This window comes from Geotrypetes seraphini, chromosome 3 (genome assembly GCF_902459505.1).
Source record: "Geotrypetes seraphini chromosome 3, aGeoSer1.1, whole genome shotgun sequence".
In the NCBI taxonomy this organism is placed as follows: domain Eukaryota; kingdom Metazoa; phylum Chordata; class Amphibia; order Gymnophiona; family Dermophiidae; genus Geotrypetes; species Geotrypetes seraphini.
The window spans coordinates 268,603,363-268,626,281 of NC_047086.1; the positions used below are offsets into that span (position 1 = coordinate 268,603,363).

General features: G+C 44.5%; 1 protein-coding gene across 1 annotated transcript in view; it reads right to left on the reverse strand.

The window, feature by feature from the left end:
- The window catches only part of PCNX2 (pecanex 2), a 1,104,481-nt gene that overhangs the window by 682,385 nt on the left and 399,177 nt on the right, over nt 1–22,919 (reverse strand). The window contains 1 exon segment of the mRNA XM_033937641.1: nt 11,431–11,602. Within this exon segment, the coding sequence (XP_033793532.1) occupies nt 11,431–11,602 (172 nt within the window).

The following is a 22,919-nucleotide window of genomic DNA, read 5'->3' on the forward strand; positions in this document are numbered from 1 at the left end:
GCAGCTGGCTGTGGTCCCCGGTCTGCTTTCAAAGTTAATTTTGCGTTTCGAGAAAGGAGCTGCGGCGGCCAACATCCGCCTTGGGGGATTCGCGCGCATGCGCACTCCTACCTGCGGTGCCCTACAGCTCACGGAAAACGGGAGCACGCAGGTGGGAGTGCGCATGTGCGGCTTAGGGTTTTATTATATTAGATATATATATATTTTTTTTTTTTTATAAAGTAAGGGAGCAATTATATAAAAGGGTGAACAAAAAGAACATAAGAATAGTCTTACTGGGTCAGACCAAAGGTCTATCAAGCCCAGTAGCCCATTCTCATGGTGGCCAATCTAGGTCACTAGTACCTGGCCAAAACCCAAGGAGTACCAATATTTCATGCTACCGATCCAGGGCAAGTAGTGGCTTCCTCCATAACAGACTATGGACTTTTCCTCCAGGAATTTCTCCAAACCTTTCTTAAAACCAGCTATGCTATCCGCTCTTACCACAACCTCTGGCAATGCATTCCAGAGCTTAACTATTCTCTGAGTGAAAAAATATTTCCTCCTATTGTTTTAAAAAGTATTTCCCTGTAACTTCGAGTGTCCCCTAGTCATTGTAATTTTTGGAGTGAAAAATTGATCCACTTATACTCTACTCAGGATTTTGTAGACCAATCATATCTCTCCTCAGCCATCTATATTCCAAGCTGAAGAGCCCTAACCTTTCTAGTCTTTCCACATACGAGAGGAGTTCCGTCCCCTTTATCATCTTAGTCGCTCTTCTTTGAACTTTTTCTAGTGCCGCTATATTTTTTTTGAGATAAGGAGATCAGAATTACTTTTTAACTTGTCAATTTGGCTTAGTTCATCTTCCAGATTCACTGAGATTTATTTCAGTTCCTCCACATCATCACCCTTGAAAACCATTTCCAATTCAGATAGATCTCTTACATCTTCTTCCGTAAAGACCAAAGCAAAGAATCCACTGTGGCCTTATCTTCCCTGAGCACCCTTTTTGCTCCTTGATCATTCAACAGTCCCACAGATTCCCTCACAGGTTTTCTGTTTCTGATGTACCTAAAAATATTGTTATGAGTTTTTGCCTCTTTTGTAAGTTTCTCTTCATATTCTTTCTTAGTTTTATCGATGCTATGCATCTAACTTGCCAATGCTTGTGTCTCTTTTTATTTTCTTCATCAGGGTCATGCACTTGGGCTGCAAAAATACAAGAGAATATAGTATAAGGGGTGAATTACTTCTTTGTATGAAAGAAGAGCAAAATAGGTAGAATAAGCAATTGTGAAAGCCAGAAGGATGCTCAGGTGTATAAGGAAAGGAATGGCCAATAGGATAAAGGCAGTGAAGGTGTCATTGTTTAAGTCTCTGATGAGGCTCCATTTGGAATACTGTGTATAATTCTGGAGACCATACCTTCAAAAAGATATAGATAGGATGGAGTCTGTCCAAAGGGCTGCTACAAAATTGGTTGGTGGTCTTTGTCATAAAGCATAGACCGAAATATGCATACTCTTGGAGAAATTACTTCTCTTATAGTGTCCACAATAAAGAAATAATACCATGTAACCCCCTTCTTCGAGACACTCATTGGTTCCCTGATTCGCACCGTGTGACTTTCAAGGAGAGTCGGGAGGTAGCTGAAGGAGAGTCGGGAGGCAGCTGACCAGAAGCAGGGAGAGTCGAGATCATGAGGAGACAAGCAAAAGGGAGATCAGAGTGAAAGAAGGCAGGAGACAGTGAGGGGCAGAGGCAAGAGACAGCTTCACCCACCCCTCCAATGTCAGCAGAAGATCTGATCCAAGCTCCCCCTTAAAATGGGAGGGGCCAATAGCAAGGCGATCACTTCCCAGAGGAGCGTGGCAGAAAGGAGAGTCAGAAGGCAGCTGAGAGTCGGGAGGGAGCTGACCAGAAGCAGGGAGGGAGAGAAGGCAGGAGACAGTGAGGGGCAGAGGCGGAGATAGCTCTGCCCACTCCTACGACATCAGCAGAAGATCTGATCCGAGCTCCCCCTTAAAAGGGGAGTGGCCAACAGCGAGGCAATCACTGCCCAGAGGAGTGGGGCAGAAAGGAGAGTTGGGAAGCTGCTGACCAGAAGCAGGGAGAGTCGGGATCAGGAAAGAAGCGGAAGGGAGATCAGAGGGAGAGAAGATTGGAGACAGTGAGGGGCAGAGGCAAGAGATAGCTCCGCCTACCCTTCTGTCAGCAGATCTGATCCAAGTGCCCCCTTAAAAGGGGAGGGGCCAACAGCGCTCAGCCGTAGGGCCTTTAAGAAGGGACGAGTTACTACAAAGGAGAGCAGAGGGCAGCCTCAGCGGACACAGAGGACAGCCACAGCTGCAGTAGGGAAATGCAATTCTGGATTTAATTCTAAATGGACTACGAGGACCGGCGCAAGATGTAGAAGTAGAGGGGACGCTGGGAACCAGTGATCACAATATAATCCGCTTCGACCTGGACACAGGGGCAAAACATCGATCCAGAACAATGGCCACGGCACTGAACTTCCAAAACGGGGATTATGAAGGGATGAAACTCATGGTAGGGAATAAGATTAAGAAGAAGATACGCACTGTAAAAACACCAGAGCAAGCACAGTCCCTTTTTAAGGACACGGTCACCGAGGTGCAAAATCTATATATACCGCGTATCAACAAGGGAGGAAAAAGAACAAGGAACTGGTGTGTGGTTCACTGTAGTGGTGAAGGAAGCGATCAGAGACTAGAAAACTTTGTTTAAGGAATGGAAAAGGTCAAAAATGGATGAAAACTGGAAAAAGCACAAACAGCCTAAAAGAAGGTGCCATAAAGTATTAAGAGGGGCCAAAAGAGTCAATGAGGAAAAAATAGCTAAAGAGGCAAAAAATATCAAGCCGTTCTTTCAATATATTAAGGGGAAACGACCTTTGAAGGAAGCAGGGGGCCATTGGATGACAATGATATAAAGGGAGTGCTAAAGGAGGACAAAGCCATCGCTGACAAACTGAACACATTTTTTTGTGTCTGTATTTATCGAAGAGCATATACACAACATACCGGAAGCTGACTGGCTATACGCGGGAAATGAAGACGGGGAACTAACAGGGTTGACGGTCAGTCTAGAAGAGGTATGCAGGCAAATTGATAGGCTTAAAAATGATAAATCCCCGGGACCAGATGGCATCCATCCAAGGGTAATCAAGGAACTGAAAGGGATTATAGCTGACTGCTTCAACTGATAGCCAATCTGTTGATCAAATCGGGAAGGATTCCGGAAGACTGGAAAGTGGCGACTGTTACGTCAATCTTCAACAAAGGTTCGAGAGGAGATCCGGGAAACTACAGACCGGTGAGTCTGACCTCGGTACCAGCAAAGATGGTAGAGGCGCTGATAAAGGACCACATCATTTCACCTTGACAGATACAATCTTATGAGGACCAGCCAGCACGGGTTCAGCAAGGGGAGATCTTGCTTGACGTACTTGTTGCACTTCTTCAAGGGATTAAACAGGCAGATAGAGAAGGGTGAGCTGGTTGACATTGTATATCTAGATTTTCAGAAGATGTTCAACAAGGTCCCACATGAACGACTACTACGAAAAATTGCGAGCCATGGAATCGAGGGTGACATACTCATGTGGATAAAAAACTGGTTGGCGGATAGGAAACAGAGAGTGGGGGTAAATGGGCAATACTCGGACTGGAAAAGCATCACGAGTGGAGTGCTGCAGGGTTCAGTGCTTGGACCTGTACTCTTCAACATATTTATAAACTACCTTGAAAGTGGTACTACGAGCAAGGTGATTAAATTTGCAGACGATACGAAGCTATTCAGAGTAGTGAAGACGCAGAAGGATTGCGAAGACCTGCAACAGGACATAAACACACTCGAGAAATAGGCCGTGACATGGCAAATGAGGTTTAACGTGGATAAGTGTAAGATAATACATGTCGGTAACAAAATGTCGGTAACAGGATGTCATTAGCGGTACCTGGAGAAATCCCCTAGGAAAGAGACTTGGGAGTACTGGTCGATAAGTCGATGATGCCATCCGTGCAATGCACGGCGGCGGTGAAGAGGTCGAACAGAATGCTAGAAATGATTAAGAAGGGGATCACGAACAGATCATTCCCCTCTGCAAAAGGTATATCCTGCGTAGGAAAACTAGGAACATCCCTCCCCTTTAGAACCACAGAACTCTGGAACAACCTCACATCCCCACTCAGAATTTCAAGCTCTCTCCAATCCTTCTGCAAACACCTGAAAACTTGGCTCTTTTCAAAAATCTAACACCTCCCGCTCTTTGGTACCCTGTCCCTCTTTATCTTCCTAGCTCCTTTCCTATAACCCTTCATTGTAGCTCCTTTTCAACCTAACCCTGTAAACCGTGCCGAGCTCTATGCTTGTGGAGATGGCGCGGTATACAAACCTAAGGTTTAGTTTAGTTTAGTTTAGTTTAGTTTAGATCAGAGAAGGTTATCTTGCCGCTGTACTGGGCCATGGCACGCCTCCACCTGGAATACTGCATCCAGCACTGGTTGCCGTACATGAAGAAGGACACGGTACTACTCAAAAGGTTCCAGAGAAGAGCGACTAAAATGGTTAAGGGGCTGGAGGAGATGCCGTACTGCGAAAGGTTAGAGAAGCTAGACTTTTTCTCCCTTGAAGAGAGGAGACTGAGAGGGGACATGATCTAAACATTCAAGATACTGAAGGGATAAAGACAGGTTGTTCACCCTCTCCAAGGTAGGGAGAACAAGAGGGCACTCTCTAAAGTTAAAAGGTGATAGATTCTGTACAAATGTAAGGAAGTTCTTCTTCACCCAGAGAGTGGTGGAAAACTGGAATGCTCTTCTGGAGGCTGTTATAGGAGAAAACACCCTCCAGGTATTCAAGACAAAGTTAGACAAGTTTCTGATGAACCGAACGTAGGCAGGTAGGGCTGGTCTCAGTTAGGGCACTGGTCTTTGACCTAGGGGCCGTCGCAAGAGCTGACTGCTGGGCACGATGAAGCACTGGTCTGACCCGGCAGCTGCAATTCTTATGTTCTTATGCTTTCCTCATCTTCTCCTCATTCAATTCCTTCCATTCACTGTCTGCCTTCTCTCTTCCTTCCATCTGTCCCTCCCCCATTGGTCTGGCATCTATCTTCTTCCTTCTGCTTCCCCCATAGTCTGGCATCTCTCTCTTCCCCATTTCCCTTCACCGTCTTCTCCCATCTCTCACTTCACCAGGTCCCTTCAACGTCTTCTTCTCACTCTCTCTTCCCCAGTTCCCTTCAGCATCTTCTCCCCACTCTCTCTTCCCTAGTTCCCTTCAGTGTCTTCTCCCCACTCTATCTTTCCCAGTTCCTTTCAGCATCTTCTCCCCTCTCTCTCTTCCACAGTTCCCTTCGCACAGTCCAGCAACCCCCCTCCCTCCTGCCATATGTCCGGGCATCTCCCTCCCGCTGTCCATACGGGCATCTCCCTCCCTCCCTTCTCCTTACCGGAAGGTCTCCTCTGACACAACCGGAAAAAGGAAGTTGCATCAGAGGAGACCTTTCTGGCAGCCACATGCGATGCAACTTCAAGGCTCTGGCTGCAATAGAAAGAACAGCCTTGTAGAAATTGCCACAAAGGTATGGGGAAGGGAGGGAGGGAGATGCCCTTATGGACGGCGGGAAGGAGGGGGCTGCCGGACCACACGTGCTCCCTCCCTTAACTGTGGAGACAAGGCCATTCACTGCCCCATACTATTGGTGACCATTTTTTTTGTCACTGTTTTGGCGGGTTACCCGCAGCTCACCCAATACTGGCCTTAGTTTGTTTTTTACCATTTATTTTCTAATTAGAGATCCTCTGTATTTGTCCCATACATTTTTGAATTCCACCACACTGTTTTCATCTCCAGCACCGCCCTCAAGAGGGCATTCCAGCCATCCACAACCCTCTCAGTGAAAAATAATTTCCTAATATTATTCCTATGTCTGCCACTCGCAACCTCAATTCTTGCCCTCTAGTTTTATCATTTTGATTTCTCTGGAAAAGATTTGTTTCTGTATTAATATCTTTCAAGTATTTAAATGTCTGTATCATATCTCCCATGTCCCTTCTCTCTTCTAGAGCATACATATGCAGGTTTTCCAATCTCTTCATTTATGCCTTTTGGTGCAAGCTCCATACCATTTTTGTCACTTTTCTCTGGACTGCTTCAAGTCTTTTTACATCCTTAGCCAGATAAGGCCTCCAAAACTGAACACAGTATTCCAGGTGGGGCCTCACCAATGACCTGTTCAGGGGCATCAACACCTCCTTTCTTCTGCTGGTTGCCTCTTTCTATACATAAAAACATAAACATTGTCTCTGTTAGGTCAGAACAGAGGTCCATCATGCCCAGCAGTCTGCTCACGAAGCAGCCCATCAGGTCCAGGACCTGTATAGTATTCCTCTATCTATACCCTTCTATCCCTTTTTCCTTCAAGAAATTATCTAATCCCACGCAAACAACAAAGGGAGGAATACAACATGAACCCCAATACCGTGCTCTATCCTATCACACCCTCTGGAAGCGCATTCCAGGTGTCCACAACTCTTTGAGTGAAGAAGAACTTCCTAGCATTGGTTCTGAATCTGTCCACTTTTAATTTTTCCGAATGCCCTCTCGTTCTTGTAGTTTTTGAAAGTTTGAAGAATCTGTCCCTCTCCACTTTCTCTATGCCTTTCATGATCTTGTAAGTCTCTATCATGTCCCCTCTAAGTCTCTGCTTTTCCAGGGAAAAGAGCCCCAGTTTCTCTAATCTCTCAGCATATGAAAGGTTTTCCATACTCTTTATCAATCGTGTTGCTCTTTTCTGGACCCTCTCGAGTATCGCCATATCCTTCTTAAGGTACGGTGACCAATATTGGACGCAGTACTCCAGATGCGGACGGCAGGATAACTTCTTTCGTTCTGGTTGTAATACCTTTCTTGATAATTCCTAGCATTCTGTTCGCCTTCTTAGAGGCCGCTGCACATTGTGCTGACGGCTTCAATGTCTTGTCCACCAGTACCCCAAGTCCTTTTCTAGGCTACTTTCACCCATTACCAACCCTCCCATCGTATAGCTGTACATCGGGTTTCTGTTTCCTACATGCAAGACTTTACATTTCTCTATATTAAAGTTCATCTGCCATCTCGTCGCCCATTCTCCCAATTTGTTCAGGTCCCTTTGTAAATCTTCACAGTCCTCTTTAGTCCTAATCCTACTAAATAGTTTTGTGTCATCTGCGAATTTTATAACTTCACACTTTGTCCCTGTTTCTAGATCATTTATAAATACATTGAACAGCAACGAACCAAGTACCGACCCCTGCAGAACACCACCCTCCTCCAGTCAGAGTAGTGACCCTTCACTCCCACCCTTTGCCTCCTACCCGCCAACCAATTTCTGGTCCATTTATGTACGTCTTCTTCCACCCCATGGTTCTTTAGTTTCCGCAGTAGGCGTTCATGGGGTACCTTATCAAAGGCTTTTTGGAAATCCAAGTATACGATGTCTATGGGGTCCCCTTAGTCCATCCGTTTGTTAATTCCTTCGAAGAAGTGCAATAAGTTTATTTGACACGATCTTCCCTTGCAGAAGCCATGTTGGCTTGTTTTCATCAGTTTGTTCCTTTCTAGATGCTCATCGATGCTGTCTTTTATCAGCGCTTCTGCCATCTTTCCCAGAACCGAAGTCAAGCTTACTGGTCTGTAGTTCCCTGGGGGCCTCTCAATCCTTTTTTGAAGATGGGCATATTTTCCAATCCTCCGGGATCACACCTGTTTTCAGGGATAGATTGCAAACCTGCTGTAGTAGTTCCGCTATTTCCTCCTTTAGTTCTTTCAATACCCTAGGGTGGATTCCATCTGGGCCCGGAGATTTGTCAGTTTTTAATCTATCTATCTGCTTGTGTACGTCTTCAAGGCTTACCTCCATGGATGTTAATTTATCTGCTTGATCTCCTATGAAGATTTTTTCAGGTTCCGGCACGTTGGATGTGTCCTCTTTTGTAAATACTGACGAAAAGAACATGTTTAGTCGATCCGCCACTTCTTTTTCCTCCTTCACCACTCCTTTCCTATCTCCGTCATCCAGCGGACCCAATTCCTCCCTTGCCGGCTGCTTCCCTTGAACATATTTGAAGAACGGTTTGAAATTTCGTGCTTCCTTGGCTAGCCTCTCTTCATATTCTCTTTTTGCTCTTCTAACCACGCGGTGACATTCTTTTTGATGCTTCCTGTGTTCTTTCCAGTTCTCCTAGGTTTTGTCCTTTTTCCATTTCCGGAATGAATTCTTCTTATCTCCTATCACTCCTATCTCCTACAGCCCAGCATCCTTCTGACTATAGCCACCACTTTGTCACACTGTTTCATAGCCTTCCGATTCTCAGACACTATCACCCCAAGGTCCCTCTCCCCATCTGTGCACTGCATATCAGCCTCTCACCTCTCAGCACATATGGTTCCCTCAAATTTCTATTTCCTAAGTGCATCACTCTGCATTTCTTTGCATTAAATTTTAGTTGCCACACATTAGACCATTCTTCCAACTTTTGCAGATTCTTTTTTATGTTTTCTACTCCCTCTGGGGTGTCCATTCTGTTCATGTTTTCCACTTCCTCCGGGATGTCCATTCTGTTACAAATCTTGGTTTTATTCTCAAAAAGACAAACCTTACCTTCTAACTCTTCAGCAATGTCGTTCACAAATATATTGAACAGAATCGGACCCAATACTGATCCTTATTCACCTTTCCTTCCTCTGAGCGAATTCCATTAACCACCACCCTCTAGCTTCTGTCCATCAATCAGTTTCTAATTAGAGAATGACACGGTGGCGGTTACCCGCGGCTAGCCGCGTTTAGCCGCTGGTAACCCGCCAAAACGGGGAACAAAAAATAGTGGCCTCTGCGGGACGGGGACAAGGCCATTCACCGCCCCGTGGAGCGGTGAATGGACTTGTCCCCGCAGTGAGGTAATCAAGATCGCGCGGTCCCCGCCATCTCCCTCCCTCCACCTCACTTTTGAACTGAAGAGCAACCGCCGGTTGAATTTTTGCCGGTCCGCCCGAAGAAAAAAAAAAAGCCTCTCCTTTTCTCCTGCTCTTATCGCCATGCTGCAGCTACTAAAGCCGACAGGAAGTCTTTCCGACGTCAATTCTGACGTCGGAGAGGACGTTCTGGGCCAGCCAATTGCTGCCTGGCTGGCCCAGAACGTCCTCTCCGACGTCAGAATTGAGTCGGAAAGAAGACTTCCGGCTCTAGCAGCTGCAGCATGATGGTAAGAGAAGAGGAAAAGAAGGGAGGCTTTTTTTTATTAGCGGCACGGAGGCAGCAGGCTGGCTTTGGCTAGGGAGGGAAAAAGATAGACAAGCACAGGCAGGCAGTCAGGCTTCGGGGGTGGGGGTGGGACAAAGTGTGGAAGGCAGTGAGAGGGACATAGGAAGGAGGCACTAGGGGCACTAAAGACATGGGAAGGAGGCAACGGGGGCACTAAAGACATGGGAAGGAGGCACTGGGGACACTAAAGAAAGAAAGGGGCACTAAGGACATGGAAGGAGGCACTGGGGGCACTAAAGACAGAAAGGGGCACTAAGGACATGGGAAGGAGGCACTGGGGCACTAAAGACATGGGAAGGAGGCACTGGGGGCACTAAAGACAGAAAGGGGCACTAAGGACATGGGAAGGAGGCACTGGGGCACTAAAGACATGGGAAGGAGGCACTGGGGGCACTAAAGACAGGAAGGGGCACTAAGGACATGGGAAGGAGGCACTGGGGCACTAAAGATATGGGAAGGAGGCACTGGGGGCACTAAAGACAGGAAGGGGCACCAAGGACATGGGAAGGAGGCACTGGGGGCACTAAAGACATGGGAAGGAGGCACTGGGGGCACTAAAGAGAGGAAGGAGGACATGGGAAGGAAGTACCGGGGGCACTAAAGACATGGGAAGGAGGCATCGGGGGCACTAAGGACATAGGAAGGAAAGAGGGAGGGAATAGAAAGGGACAATTCTTGGGCCTGAGTGCAGAAAGAAAGAAATGAAAGAAAGGATACACAGACAGAAGGAAACGCAACTAGAGACTCATGAAATCAATCACCAGACAGCAAAGGTAGGAAAAATGATTTTATTTTCAATTTAGTGATCAAAATTTGTCAGTTTTGAGAATTTATATCTGCTGTCTATATTTTGCACTATATTTGTCTATTTTTCTATAGTTGCTGAGGTGACTGAGCTTCCGGAGATGGGGCGGAAACAGGGTTTTAAAATTTTAGTACTAGTAGTTTGCCGGTCCACAAAATAATTCTTTTATTTCTGCCGGTCCACGGGTGTAAAAAGGTTGAAAAACACTGATGTAGAGTATGCCGGCTTTCTTTTTCGCCCAGCCGCATGCGTTCAAAAAGCCGCGCTCGCGTTGATCAATCTTCTCCTCTCTTGCAACTTCCTGTTTCCGGTTGCGTCAGAGGAGAATATTGAACAAATGAGCACCCGCACATGCGGCTGGGCGAAAAAGAAAGCCGGCATACTCTACATCTAAGGTGAGATGGAGGGAGGGAGATGGCGGAACACTGCAGTCGGTCGGGTGTCTGCTTATTTTGTATCACTGCCTGCGTGCGCTCACGTTCCAGATCCTCCTGCATTTTTAGTGTGCACAATTGACCTGATTCGAGCTATAGGTGAACATGGGGGACATGTCATTGAAAGGGAGGACAAGTTAATTGATTTATTTTATATTCTGTTTTTACTACAGGGCAGAGGCACTGTAACAGATTCTCAGTGCAGTAGTAGTAGTGGCAGAACTCTCTTCTGTCTTCATGGTTTTTTGCAGTACTGAGGCTTATATGGATGCTACAGGGACGGTGACGGGGCGGTGAATGGGATGGCAGTGGCGGTGACGGGGCGGTGAAAGGGATGACGGTGACAGGGCGGTGAAGGGAACGGCGGTGACGGGGCGGTGTAGAGGATGGTGGGCCGTGGACGGTGCAGTGGACGGGACAGATTTTTTCCCCGTGTCATTCTCTATTTCTAATCCAGTTCAACTCTTTGGGTCCTGCCCGTCAAGTTTATTCAAGAGCCTCCTATGAGGCACCGTGTCAAAGGCTTTGCTGAAATCTAAGTAAATTACTTCTAGCGCACAACTTCAATCCAATTCTCTGATTTCCCTGTCAAAGAATTCACTCAGGTTTGTTTGACATGATTTACCTTTAGTAAAGTCATGTTGCCTCGTATCTTGTAATCCATTGGATTCTAGGAAATTCACTATCATTTTCTTCAGTAGAACATATTTACAGTAGACTGTTCTGAAAAATCTTGGGGGAGAGGATAAGGGAAGTCCTGGGTGCTTCCTAGAATTTATATATTTGTGTGTAATTCTCTGATTTTTCAACTCTTGTAGATATCATCACAACTTTCAATTGTTTTCCAAACATGATGAGAATAAGGAATAACCCACCTATTATTTGGTCTCTGGCCATTATAAGTGATTCTGAAGCAAAAAGGTTCAGACCATACACTGTGACAGTTGAGAAACCTGTGGTTTTAGCAGCAGAATCCAGTAGTAAAGTCAGGCCACACAGCATAGAAAAATATATTGGTCTGCTGTAGGTTATAATTTGATTATATCCCTGAAAAACAAAAAAGGAATGTTAAAATGTATGTATTCACCCTATATTTCCTCTTAATATGGAAAGCAATATTTTCAAAGTCCGTTATGCAGGTTAATTCATCATCTGAAGACAGCACTCTCTCAATGCAACTAAAGACATGTATGATATAGGTCATAATGTTACAGAATCACATTGCAAGGAAGTGTTCTCAGACTTAGGTAGAGGGAGGGATATAATGAAGGACATTTTTAATAAGTTGTCTAAATCCAATTGTAAACTTATTGCTGAAAATGTTTAAAATTCTCGTCTTGAATATAGCAATTTGTGAACCAGAAAAACATCTATTTTATTTGGAAAAATGCTATGTTCCAGACGCTTTTGTATGCTGTATTTCTTTAAGTACCATTAAAACAAACAAACAAAAAAGTCTTAAGAGAAAAATGCACAAAAACAAGCCATAGTAAACTGGCCACACAGACATCCCAACAGATTAGAAAGACAGCCTAATGGTCAATACAGTGGACTTTACATAAAGGGAATCAGGTATTGTGAGCCCACCTAAAAACCTACTACACCTACCTGTACACCACTACACAAGGCCCTCAGGTCTGACGATGTCTCAAGTTTCAATTTTCAAGTTTAATGAGGATTTGATTAATCGCTTAATCTAAATTCTAAGCGATGTACATTTCGATAAAATTACAATGTAAAAGGGATAACACAATAAATGAGACTAAAACAGACTATTGACAAAATTTTATAAGACTGGAAACAGAGGGAAAGAATGGGTAAGAAATTACAATATAAGTAAAAGTTAAAGAAACATGTAGGGAGAACACATAAGGGAGGGGTAATAATAATAATATTGTTAAGATAAGATTGTAGAAAGAAAGTAAAATTATTTCTAAAACGAAGAATTAATTTAAATAGAACAAGTAATGATTAATAGGACGTTTTTATGATTAATTTGTGAAGGCGTCATTAAAGAGAAAAGTCTTCAGTTTACATTTAAATTTTTCTATGTTAATTTCTTCTCTTAAGTAACCAGGGAGAGAGTTCCAGGTTTGGGGAGCTGTAACAGAAAAAATAAACTGTCGTCGAGTATTTATGATTTTAAGGGAAGGGATCGTTAACAAATGCTGTTCGGTAGATCTTAATGTTCTATTTGATGTGTGAGGGATTAATAATTTGTAAATGAAAGCCGGGTTTTTAGAAGAAAGAGATTTAAATGTGAGCAAGCAGAGTTTGTATATTATTCGATGTGCTACCGGAAGCCAGTGGGCTTCCTTAAGAAGGGGTGTTACATGATCAAATTTTTTGGCTTTAAAAATGAGCTTAATGGACGTGTTTTGAATTATCTGTAGATGTTTAATTTTTTTTTAGCTATTCCAACAAACAAAGCATTACAATAGTCTATCTTGGAAATGACAAGAGAATGAATAAGGATATTGAGAGAATCGGCAGAGAGAAATTGTGAAACGGAGCGGATTTGTCGGAGCTGAAAAAGGAAGATTTGATAATGCTACTGATATGGTCATGAAAAGTGAGTTTGTGATCAAAGATAATTCCTAAAATTTTAATATTGTGTACCTCTTGCAAAGGTTGACCCTTGATAGAAATTGGAAGGTTGAGTTTGGGATTATCCTTCCAGGGAAAAAGCATCACGTTTGATTTATTAATATTCAATGCAAGTCTATTATTGTTCAGCCAGTGGTGGATTTTTTCCAGTTTTGTGTTAATTAAGGAAATGTCCAAAGGATTATTGGTGTCAATGGGATGCAAAAGTTGAATATCGTCAGCATAGGCAAATACATTAAAGCCGATAGATTGACATAAGGTCAACAGTGGGGCAAGAAAGATATTAAACAAAAGGGGAGACAGTATAGAACCTTGGGGGACGCCGTTTAATGTAGTGAAAGTGTCGGAAGTTTTATTATTGAAGAACACGGTTGAAGAACGATCAGAGAAGTAAGATTGAAACCAAGATAGAACTTGGTCTGTAACACCTATAGATTGGAGCCTATTTAATAACAGCTCATGATCGATAGTGTCGAAAGGCAGCCGAAAGATCTAAAGAAATTAAAAGAACTGATTGGTGATGGTCCAAGAAATAATGAATGATTGTAGTCATACCTATTAGTGAGTGTTCTGTGGAATGATGTTGCCTAAAGCCAGTTTGATAGGCACAATTGGTATTTTAGGGGTTCACAATTTCCACCACAAGTATACTAAAGTGAGATATGGTCCCTTTTTCTACAGTCCTCTGCACTGACCACTAGCTTTCTGCCATAATATCTGAAGCTGTCACAGAGTCTGATATATACTGTCACTATCACGTCTTTGGAGGGTGGGAGGGGGGTCAGTGACTACTGAGGTATTAAGGAGGGGGGCATGTCTTAATCCTTCCAGTGGTCAACTGGTCAGTTAGGACACCTTTTTCTGACTTAGTCATGATTGAAACACATCCAGATAAAAACATCCCAATTTTTTCCATATACAATGGTACCTCGGTTTACGAGTGCACCGGTTTGCGAGTGTTTTGCAAGACAAGCAAAACATTCGCAAACTTGGTGCCTCGTAAATCGAGCTTGCCTCGCTGTACGAGCGCCCCCCCCCCCCCCCCCGCGAACCGGTACCTTCCCCCCCACGATCCAGCACCCCCCACGCCGCCATTGGGCACCCCCCCCGCCGAAACCTCAGATCCCCCAACCCACCCGAACCCTCTTCTTACTTCCAGTGTAGCCTCCGCATCGGCACCGGCACCAGTATGTCCTGTGCGTTGGTGCCGGTGCCCGAAAATCTGCTTCCTGTGCCGGGCCTTGAGCATGCGTGCATGCTCAAGGCCCGGCACAGGAAGCAGATTTTCGGGCACTGGCACCAACGCACAGGACATGCTAGTGCCGGTGCCGATGTCAATGCGGAGGCTACACTGGAAGTAAGAAGAGGGTTCGGGTGGGTTGGGGGATTTCAGGTCGCGGCGGGGGGGTGCCGGTGGTGGCGGGGGGGTGCCTGATGGCGGTGGGGGGTGCCCGATGGCGGCGGGGGGTGCCGTATCGCGGGGGGAAGGTGCCGGTTCGCGGGGGGGCCTTCGGGGGGAGCAATGCCGGTTCTCGTGGGGGGTGAGCAGTGCTGCTGGCCTCGTGGGGGGGGGGAAGGTGGGGGGTGGGAACATATCAAAGCAAGTTTCCCTTACTTCCTATGGGGAAACTTGCTTTGATATACGAGCATTTTGGATTACGAGCATGCTCCTGGAACGGATTATGCTCGTAATCCAAGGTACCACTGTATATATTCCAATATCCCTAAAAAGCATTCAGATTCTGGGCCTGCCCAAATCCCGTCCAAAACAAGCCCCCAACACGACGCCTTGCCACTTAGATAAACTGCAGAGAAAACAGTCTCAAATCTGAATTTTTAAAAATATTGACTTGGATGTTTTCTGATGAAAAAACATCCATATGGTGCTTTGTGCTATTTTTGGGACATTTTTCTCTTTTGAAAATGAGTGCCAATGTATGCTGATTGTGTTTTGAAAATCTGTTTGCCCTATGTTCCATTTTGAAAGTGCCCACACAAAAAGCAAATGCAAATGCTCATGTTACATCTCCTATATTTTTCTCAAAGGGAAAATACGCAGATATTTTACCTTTGTGAACTTGTGCAAAGCCTATAAAGCAAAAGTACTTACCTGTAGTAGGTGTTTTCTGAGGATGGCAGGCCAATAATTCTCACATGTGGGTGACATAATCCACAGAGAACCTATGGGCCACTAGACAGTTATCATATGTAGATCTGCCAAGGGTGTGATATGCACAGTAGAAGCCATGTGGTCCAACAATCTCAACATCTACCTAACTATGACCTGCTGGCAGGTGCAAAACAGAATGACATATAGAGAAATGCTCATGCCTGTAATGTATCTAGCAGGGTTTCTATGAATTCCCATTGTTAGACTGGGGTCAGATGGAACTTGGGATAGTTTAAAGCAAGCCCTGGCAATTATAACACCTGAATATGTCCCTGTATTGACTGTAATTCCATCTTTCTAAGTCTAACCAATAAAAATCTTCAAAGATTTCAGCGATCCAGAACACTGCGGCTAGGTTGATCTTCGCAAAAAACAAATTTGACCATGTTTCCCCGCTTCTGTCAAAACTTCACTGGCTTCCGGTGATTTCTAGGATTCACTTTAAATGTACCTGCCTAATATTCAAGATCCTATATGGCATTCTTCCTCCCCTAATTCCACTATCCTGGAATTCTTCGAGACCTGACACTACCAGATCCGCCCACAAACTCAAACTATTTTTCCCCTCGTTAAAAGGCATCATGTATGCAGGTAAATTAGGGAAATCGCTTTTCTTCAAATTCACTGAGATTTGAAATAACCTCCCTGCCCCGCTGCTGAACCCAGGCTCATTCCAGTTATTCCAAAAGCATCTGACACCTGGCTTTTCTCCAAAATGTAAAGCTATCTATTTAAAATGTAATGCTAGCTATCCTCTTCATAACCTATAATTTCTTATGTCCTTCCCTCATTTATTGAATTTACCTGTAAACCGTGCCAAGCTCTATCTTTATGGAGATGATGTGGTATACAAACTTAAGGTTTAGTTTAGTTTAAAGTTTATTGAGAATTTGTTTTTTTTGTGTGATTTGAGAAATAGGAAATTCTGGAGAGGGAAAAGATATAGGGAATATCAATTATCAGGCTTTTTTTCTAGCTTAGGAAGTAATTTAGGCAACTTTGCGGTTATTAGATTAGGATAGGGTTTTCCCTTATTGATTTGTTTTAGTCAGAGTAGTAGGTTGGTTCCAGAGAAAGTCTGCTAGCAACAGCGCGCCAACGTGGTACCCCCTACATATAAAGGACATAAAGCCTCAAATAACCCAACCTGAAAAACCTCCAAGAAGAACTATACAGAGGAGAAGTAGAATTTCTTTGTCTAGATTTGTTATACAGCATTTGTTTATTAAATATTATTTCTAATTTAAATACTGAATCCTTAGTGCTTCTTTATATCTCTTTTATTATATGTTTAATAAATATTTTTATTTCAAGGTTATACCATTTTATATATTACATTCATTTTTTTTTTTTCTGTAATTCACTCTTTCTCCTGGGGAAAGGTATCAATTTAACCCTCGGTGTGCACGCCTACAAAACAAATCTTATTTCAAGAGGGATACCTTTTACCTCAGTCCAAGAAGGAGGGGGTTACATAAAGACATATTTTGGTCAACTTCATTTGCTTTATCGCCTTAAACCAGGGAAAGGGAACTCCGGTCCTCGAGAGCTGTATTTCAGTCGGGTTTTCAGGATTTCCCCAATGAATATGCATGAGATCTATTTGCATGCACTGCTTTCAATGCATATTCATTGGGGAAATCCTGAAAACCTGACTGGAATACGGCTCTCGAGGACTGGAGTTCCCTATCTTAAACCATTGATCTTGACCTATGATTTTAGAATTGTTGTACAAGGGATGGTTTTGTTGAGGTTGGACTATTCCAACGCACTCTCCCTTTGAATTTCCAAGACAAGAGGAAGAGTGTTACAGTTGATACAAAATGCAGCGGCCAGGTTAATTTTGGGTGTAGATAGGTTGACACATATGATGCCAATTTTGAAGAAATTACACTGGTTACCAGTCTAGTAGATTTAAGTTGGAATATTTTTAAGAGACTGGAATCACTTCCTGATTCTTTACAATAAATATGTTGATTCTTATTGTTTTTTAGACACATGTCCCCCTAATGTCCTTAAAACATCTCCACTAGCTTTTCAAAAATATATCTTTGAATGGTTGAACTACATGCTAGCTAATGGAGAGATTCCATTAACTTGGGGGCACATAATAATTACCACAATTGTAAAAAATCTGAAAGAACTAATCATATTACCATCTAATTATAGACCTGTTGCTTTTGTACCTTTTCTTGTTAAATTGTTGGAGGGTTTAGTTAATATACAATTACAAGACTATCTAGATAAATACTTAATCTTGTATCCTTCCCAATCAGGTTTCCGTCCTCAATATAGTTTAGAGACTGTACTTGTATTTCTGTTAGATTACTTGGTTTCCTTGTTCACAGTTGGCTCAAGAGCAATCATAATACAACTTGATTTAAGTAGTGCTTTTGATCTGGTGGATCATAAAACGCTACTGGATTGCTTGGATGGTGTAGGTATTTCAGGAAATGTACATACTGGTTTAAGGGCTTTCTTGGTTCTTGATCCTATCGTTCGTTTAGGAGTGATCTATCAGAAATTTGGACTAACATCTGTGGAGTTCTCCACGGTTCCCCTCTATCTCCGCCTTTTTTAAATATCTATTTGGTATTGCTGGGGAAAAAACAAAATAATTATGGAATAAAATTATACAGCTATGTTAGGAGTGGTACCAGAGGACTGGAGAAGGGTGAATGTGGTCCCTCTGCACAAAAGTGGAAGTAATTAAGAAGTAGGGAATTACAGGCTGATAAGTCTGACTTCTGTGGTAAGCAAATTAATAGAAACACTTTTAAAACAGAGAATGGTCAATTTTCTGGAATCCTGTGGATTACAGGACTGAAGGCAATATGGATTCATTAGAGGTAGGTCTTGTCTGACAAATCTGATCAATTTCTTTGACTGAGTGACCAGAGAATTGGATAGAGGATGTGCGCTAGATGTGGTATATTTAGATTTTAGCAAAGCCTTTGACAATGTTCCACACAGACGTCTAATAAATAAACTGAGTGCCCTTGAGATGGGTCCCAAAGTGAAGGGCTGGGTCAGGAACTGGTTGCGTGGAAGGCAACAGAGGGTAATGATCAATGGAGACCGTTGTGATGAAAGGGATGTTACCAGTGGTGTGCCTCAAGGTTCTGTTCTTGGGCCAGCTCTTTTTAACATTTTTATAAATGATATTGCTGAAGGGTTGTCAGGTAAAATTTGCCTCTTTGTGAATGATACCAAAATCTGCAATAGACACGCTGGATAGTGTGAATAACATGAAGAAAGACCTGGTGAAGCTTGAAGAATGGTCAGAAATTTGGCAGCTAAAATTTAATGCTAAGAAATGCAAGAGAACGGTACAGTTTAGGGGGTGAAGAACTTATGTGCATGACAAAAGAGCGAGACTTGGGTGTGATTGTGTGTGATGATCTTAAGGTGGCCAAACAGGTTGAAAAGGTGACTACAAAAGCTAGAAGGATGCTAGGTTGCATAGGGAGAGAAATGGCCAGTAGGAAAAAGGAGGTATTGATGCCTCTGTATAAGACTCGGGTGAGACCTCATTTAGAATATTGTGTACAATTCTGGAGGCTGCACCTTCAAAAAGATATAAAAAGTATGGAGTCGGTCCAGAGGAAGGCTACTAAAATGGTGTGTGGTCTTCGTGATAAGGCGTATGGGGACAGACTTAAAGATCTCAATCTGTATACTTTGGAGGAAATGCGGGAGAGGGGAGATATGATAGAGTCATTTAAATACCTACATAATATAAATAGAAACATAGAAACATAGAAAAGTGACGGCAGAAAAGGGCCAAGGCCCATCAAGTCTGCCCACTCTATTGACCCACCCACCATCCTAACTACCCTGTGAGAGATCACACTCTGATGTCCCATTCCCTCTTAGAGATCCAACATGAGCATCCCATCTGTTCTTAAAATCTGGCACGCTACTGGCCTCGATAACCTGTGCTGGAAGCTCATTCCAATTACCAACCACTCTTTCGGTGAAGAAGTACTTCCTGGTATCACCATGAAACTTCCCGCCCTTTATTTTCAGCGGGTGCCCTCTTGTGACCGAAGGTCCTCTCAGAAAGAAAATATCATCTTCTACCTCAGTACGACCAGTGATATACTTAAACATCTCAATCATGTCTCCCCTCTCCCTACGTTCTTCGAGAGAATATAGCCGCAATTTGTTTAGCCTTTCTTCGTACGATAGACCTTTGAGTCCCGAGACCATCATGGTGACCATTCACTGAACCGACTCAACCTTCAGCACATCCTTACGGTAATGTGGCCTCCAAAACTGTACGCAGTACTCCAGATGGGGCCTCACCATGGTTCTGTACAATGGCATTATGACATTGGGCTTCCGACTAGAGAATGACATGGGGAAAAAATCTGTCCCCGTCACTGCACCGTCCCCGGCCCACCATCCTCTGCACCGCCCCGTCACCGCCGTTCTCTTCACCGCCCCGTCACCGTCACCGCCATCCCTTTCACCGCCCCGTCACCGCCACTGCCATCCCTTTCACCGCCCTGTCACCGTCCCCGTCTAGCACCCATCTTCTTCCCTCCGCTCCCCCATAGTCTGGCATCTGTCTTCTTCCCTTCCAGCGTCTTCTCCCCACTCTGCCTTCCACATTTCCTTTCAGGGTCTGTTCCTCTCTACCCTCTTTCAATGTCTGTTCTGTTCCTTTCTACCACCCATCTTTCATATCTTCTATCAGTCCCCCCACCATCACTAGCAGTCTCTCTTCTCCCTTACCATGAGCAAATAGAACTTCTGAAAATTGTATTGCTGAGGCATTATTTCTAGTACGCCTTTTTTTCCAGATGGATAATAACATCAATTTTATAATTCTTACTGTCTGCTCTGATTTCATTCACAATTTGGTTTGTGTTTTGTACCTGAGGATTCCATGAGGCATTTAACCTTTTCCTGTCTCTTCTGTAATTTCAAGTTGATTCCTTCAATAATGGAGTCTCAAGGCAGTAGCAGTTTTCTATTTTGGGCTCTTTTGACATTGTTTAAGGGATTTCTTGTACATTTGGTGCTGGTCTTCTTTGATGAGGTCACTTCAGAATCTATTTCCAAGGAAGAGAAACTTTTTCCCTTTCACCCCCTCCTTCCTTGTGTGAGCCGGAACATGCGGTCCCCGCAAGCAAGTAATTTTATATCATTTTCATTCTATTCATTCATAGAAATTAAAGTCTAGATAATGCCAGTCACATAACAAAACATGATTTTACAAAAATAATTCCCTGCAGTCAAGCCTGCAAGGATTACTAGATGTCTTTCAGCAGCTCCCCTCCCTCCCTCCCCCTTACCTTTGTGGCCAAGTCAAAATGATCTACCAACAATAAAATTTTAAAAACACAAAGCACGCTGTACGCAGAGAAAATGTTAATTATCATTTATATTCCGCGGGTTTTCAAAGAGGTCAAGGCAGATGACTTTATGCAATGTCACCTCAGTAACAACTATACAAAAATAGACAAATATTCCCCCTCCCTTTTTACTAAACTGCGATAGCGGTTTTTAGCGCAGGGAGCTGCACTGAATGCCCCACGCTGCTCTCGACGCTCATAGGCTCCCTGCGCTAAAAACCGCTATTGCGTTTTAGTAAAAGGGGGCCATAGTGCAAAATATAGACAGCAGATATAAATTCTCAAAACGGACACATTTTGATCACTAAGTTGAAAATAAAATCATTTTTCCTACCTTTTTGTCTGGTGATTTCATGAGTCTCTGGTCCTTCTTCTTTCTTCTCCTGCCCCCCCCCCTCTTTCTTTTCTCTCCCCCTGGCTCCCCTCTTTATTTCTGCCTTTCTTTCTCTCTCCCCCTGACCCCTCTTTATTTCTGCCTTTCTTTCTCTCTCCCCCTGGCCCCCCCTCTTTATTTTTTCCTTTCTTTCTCTCTCCCCCTAGCCCCCACAAAGCCATCATGCCAATTTCTCCACTTCCACGATTCTTTCCCTACCCTCACCCCCAAGCCAGCAGCCGGTTTCTCCCTGCTCCTTCCCCGATGTCCTGAGCTTCATCGGGCAGCAGCAGCATTCACAATTCACTGCTGTTGCCCGCTTCAGGCCTACCTCTCTGTCGGGTCCTGTCTTCATGAAAACAGGAAGTAGGCAGGACCCGGCAGAGAACAAGGCCTGAAGCCGGCAATAGCAGCAAATTGTAAACGCTGCTGCTGCCCGAAGAAGGTAATGGAGCACGAGGCAGACCGCTTCTCCCTCCCTCCCAGCCGAACCCCCGCTGACCCTCCTATCTCCCCCCTCCGTGAACCTTTCCGACCCTCCCAGCGAGAGCAGCAAACCTCCTTCGCGGCTTTCTCCTCCCTCTGCCGCGTCACTGATGAAGTCATCAGTGATGCGGCAGAGTGAGGAGAAAGCCGACGCTACTGGAGGGAGGTTTGCTGCTTTCGCTGGGAGGGTCGGAAAGGTTCACTTGGGGGGGAGAGATAGGAGGGTCAGCGGGGGTTCAGCTGGGAGGGGGGAGAAGCGGTCTGCCTCGGTGCTCCAAGGCCTGGCGCCAATACCTTTTTCGCCCCTCCCGCCCACACCTTGGTATGCTACTGCTCTCCAGCTCTCCTTAGTTTGCTGGTTTTCTTTTTCGGCGACCGGCACGCTTTCAAAGAGCCGCGCACGCGTGGCTGTTCAAAGTTCAATCTTCTGCTCTGCTGCAACTTCCTGTTTCCGGTTGGGTCAGAGCAGAAGATTGAATACTGAGCAGCCACGCATGCGCAGCTCTTTTGAAAGCGTTCCGGTCGCCGAAAAAGAAAGCCGGCAAACTAAGGTGAGGTGGAGAGAGGAAGCTGGTTAAACGATCGAGCCGGCGTGCGGGTGGGCAGGTGGGGGCTGCGGGAACTACACGATCCTTTATGCCTCACTGCGGTGACACCATTCACCGCTCCACGGGGCGGTGATGGCCTTGTCCCCGTCCCCGCAGAGGCTGCTAATTTTCATTCCCATTTTTGGCGGGTTACCCGCGGCTAAACGCAGTAGCCGCGGGTAAACCGCCACCGTGTCATTCTCTACTTCCGACTAACAAAGCTTCTTCAGATACAACCCAGCATTTGCCTGGCCTTGGAAGAAGCCTGCTCCACTTGATTGGCAGTTTTCATGTCTTCACTAATGATTACTCCCAAATCTCGTTCTGCTTCAGTCCTTGCCTAGGTTTCTCCATTCAATGTGTACGTTCTGCACGGATTATTGTTGCCATGATGCATGACCTTGCATTTTTTAGCGTTAAAACTAAGCTGCCAGGTTGAGGACCAATGTTCCAATAAAAGCAGGTCTAGCGTCATGCTGTCAGACAAATTGCTGTCACTTACAATGTTACATAGTTTGGCATCATCAGCGAATAAAGTTATTTTACCTTGAAGCCCCTGAGTCATGTCTCTTACAAATATGTTGAAAAGGATCGGGCCCAAGACCGAGCCCTGCGGCACACCACTGGTCACCTCCGACGTTTTAGAGAGGGTACCGTCAACCACCACTCTCTGAAGTCTACCATTCAGCCAATCTTTGACCCATGTGGTTAGTGTATCACCTAATCCCATCGATTTCATTTTGCTCAATAACCTGCGGTGGGGGACGCTATCAAAAGC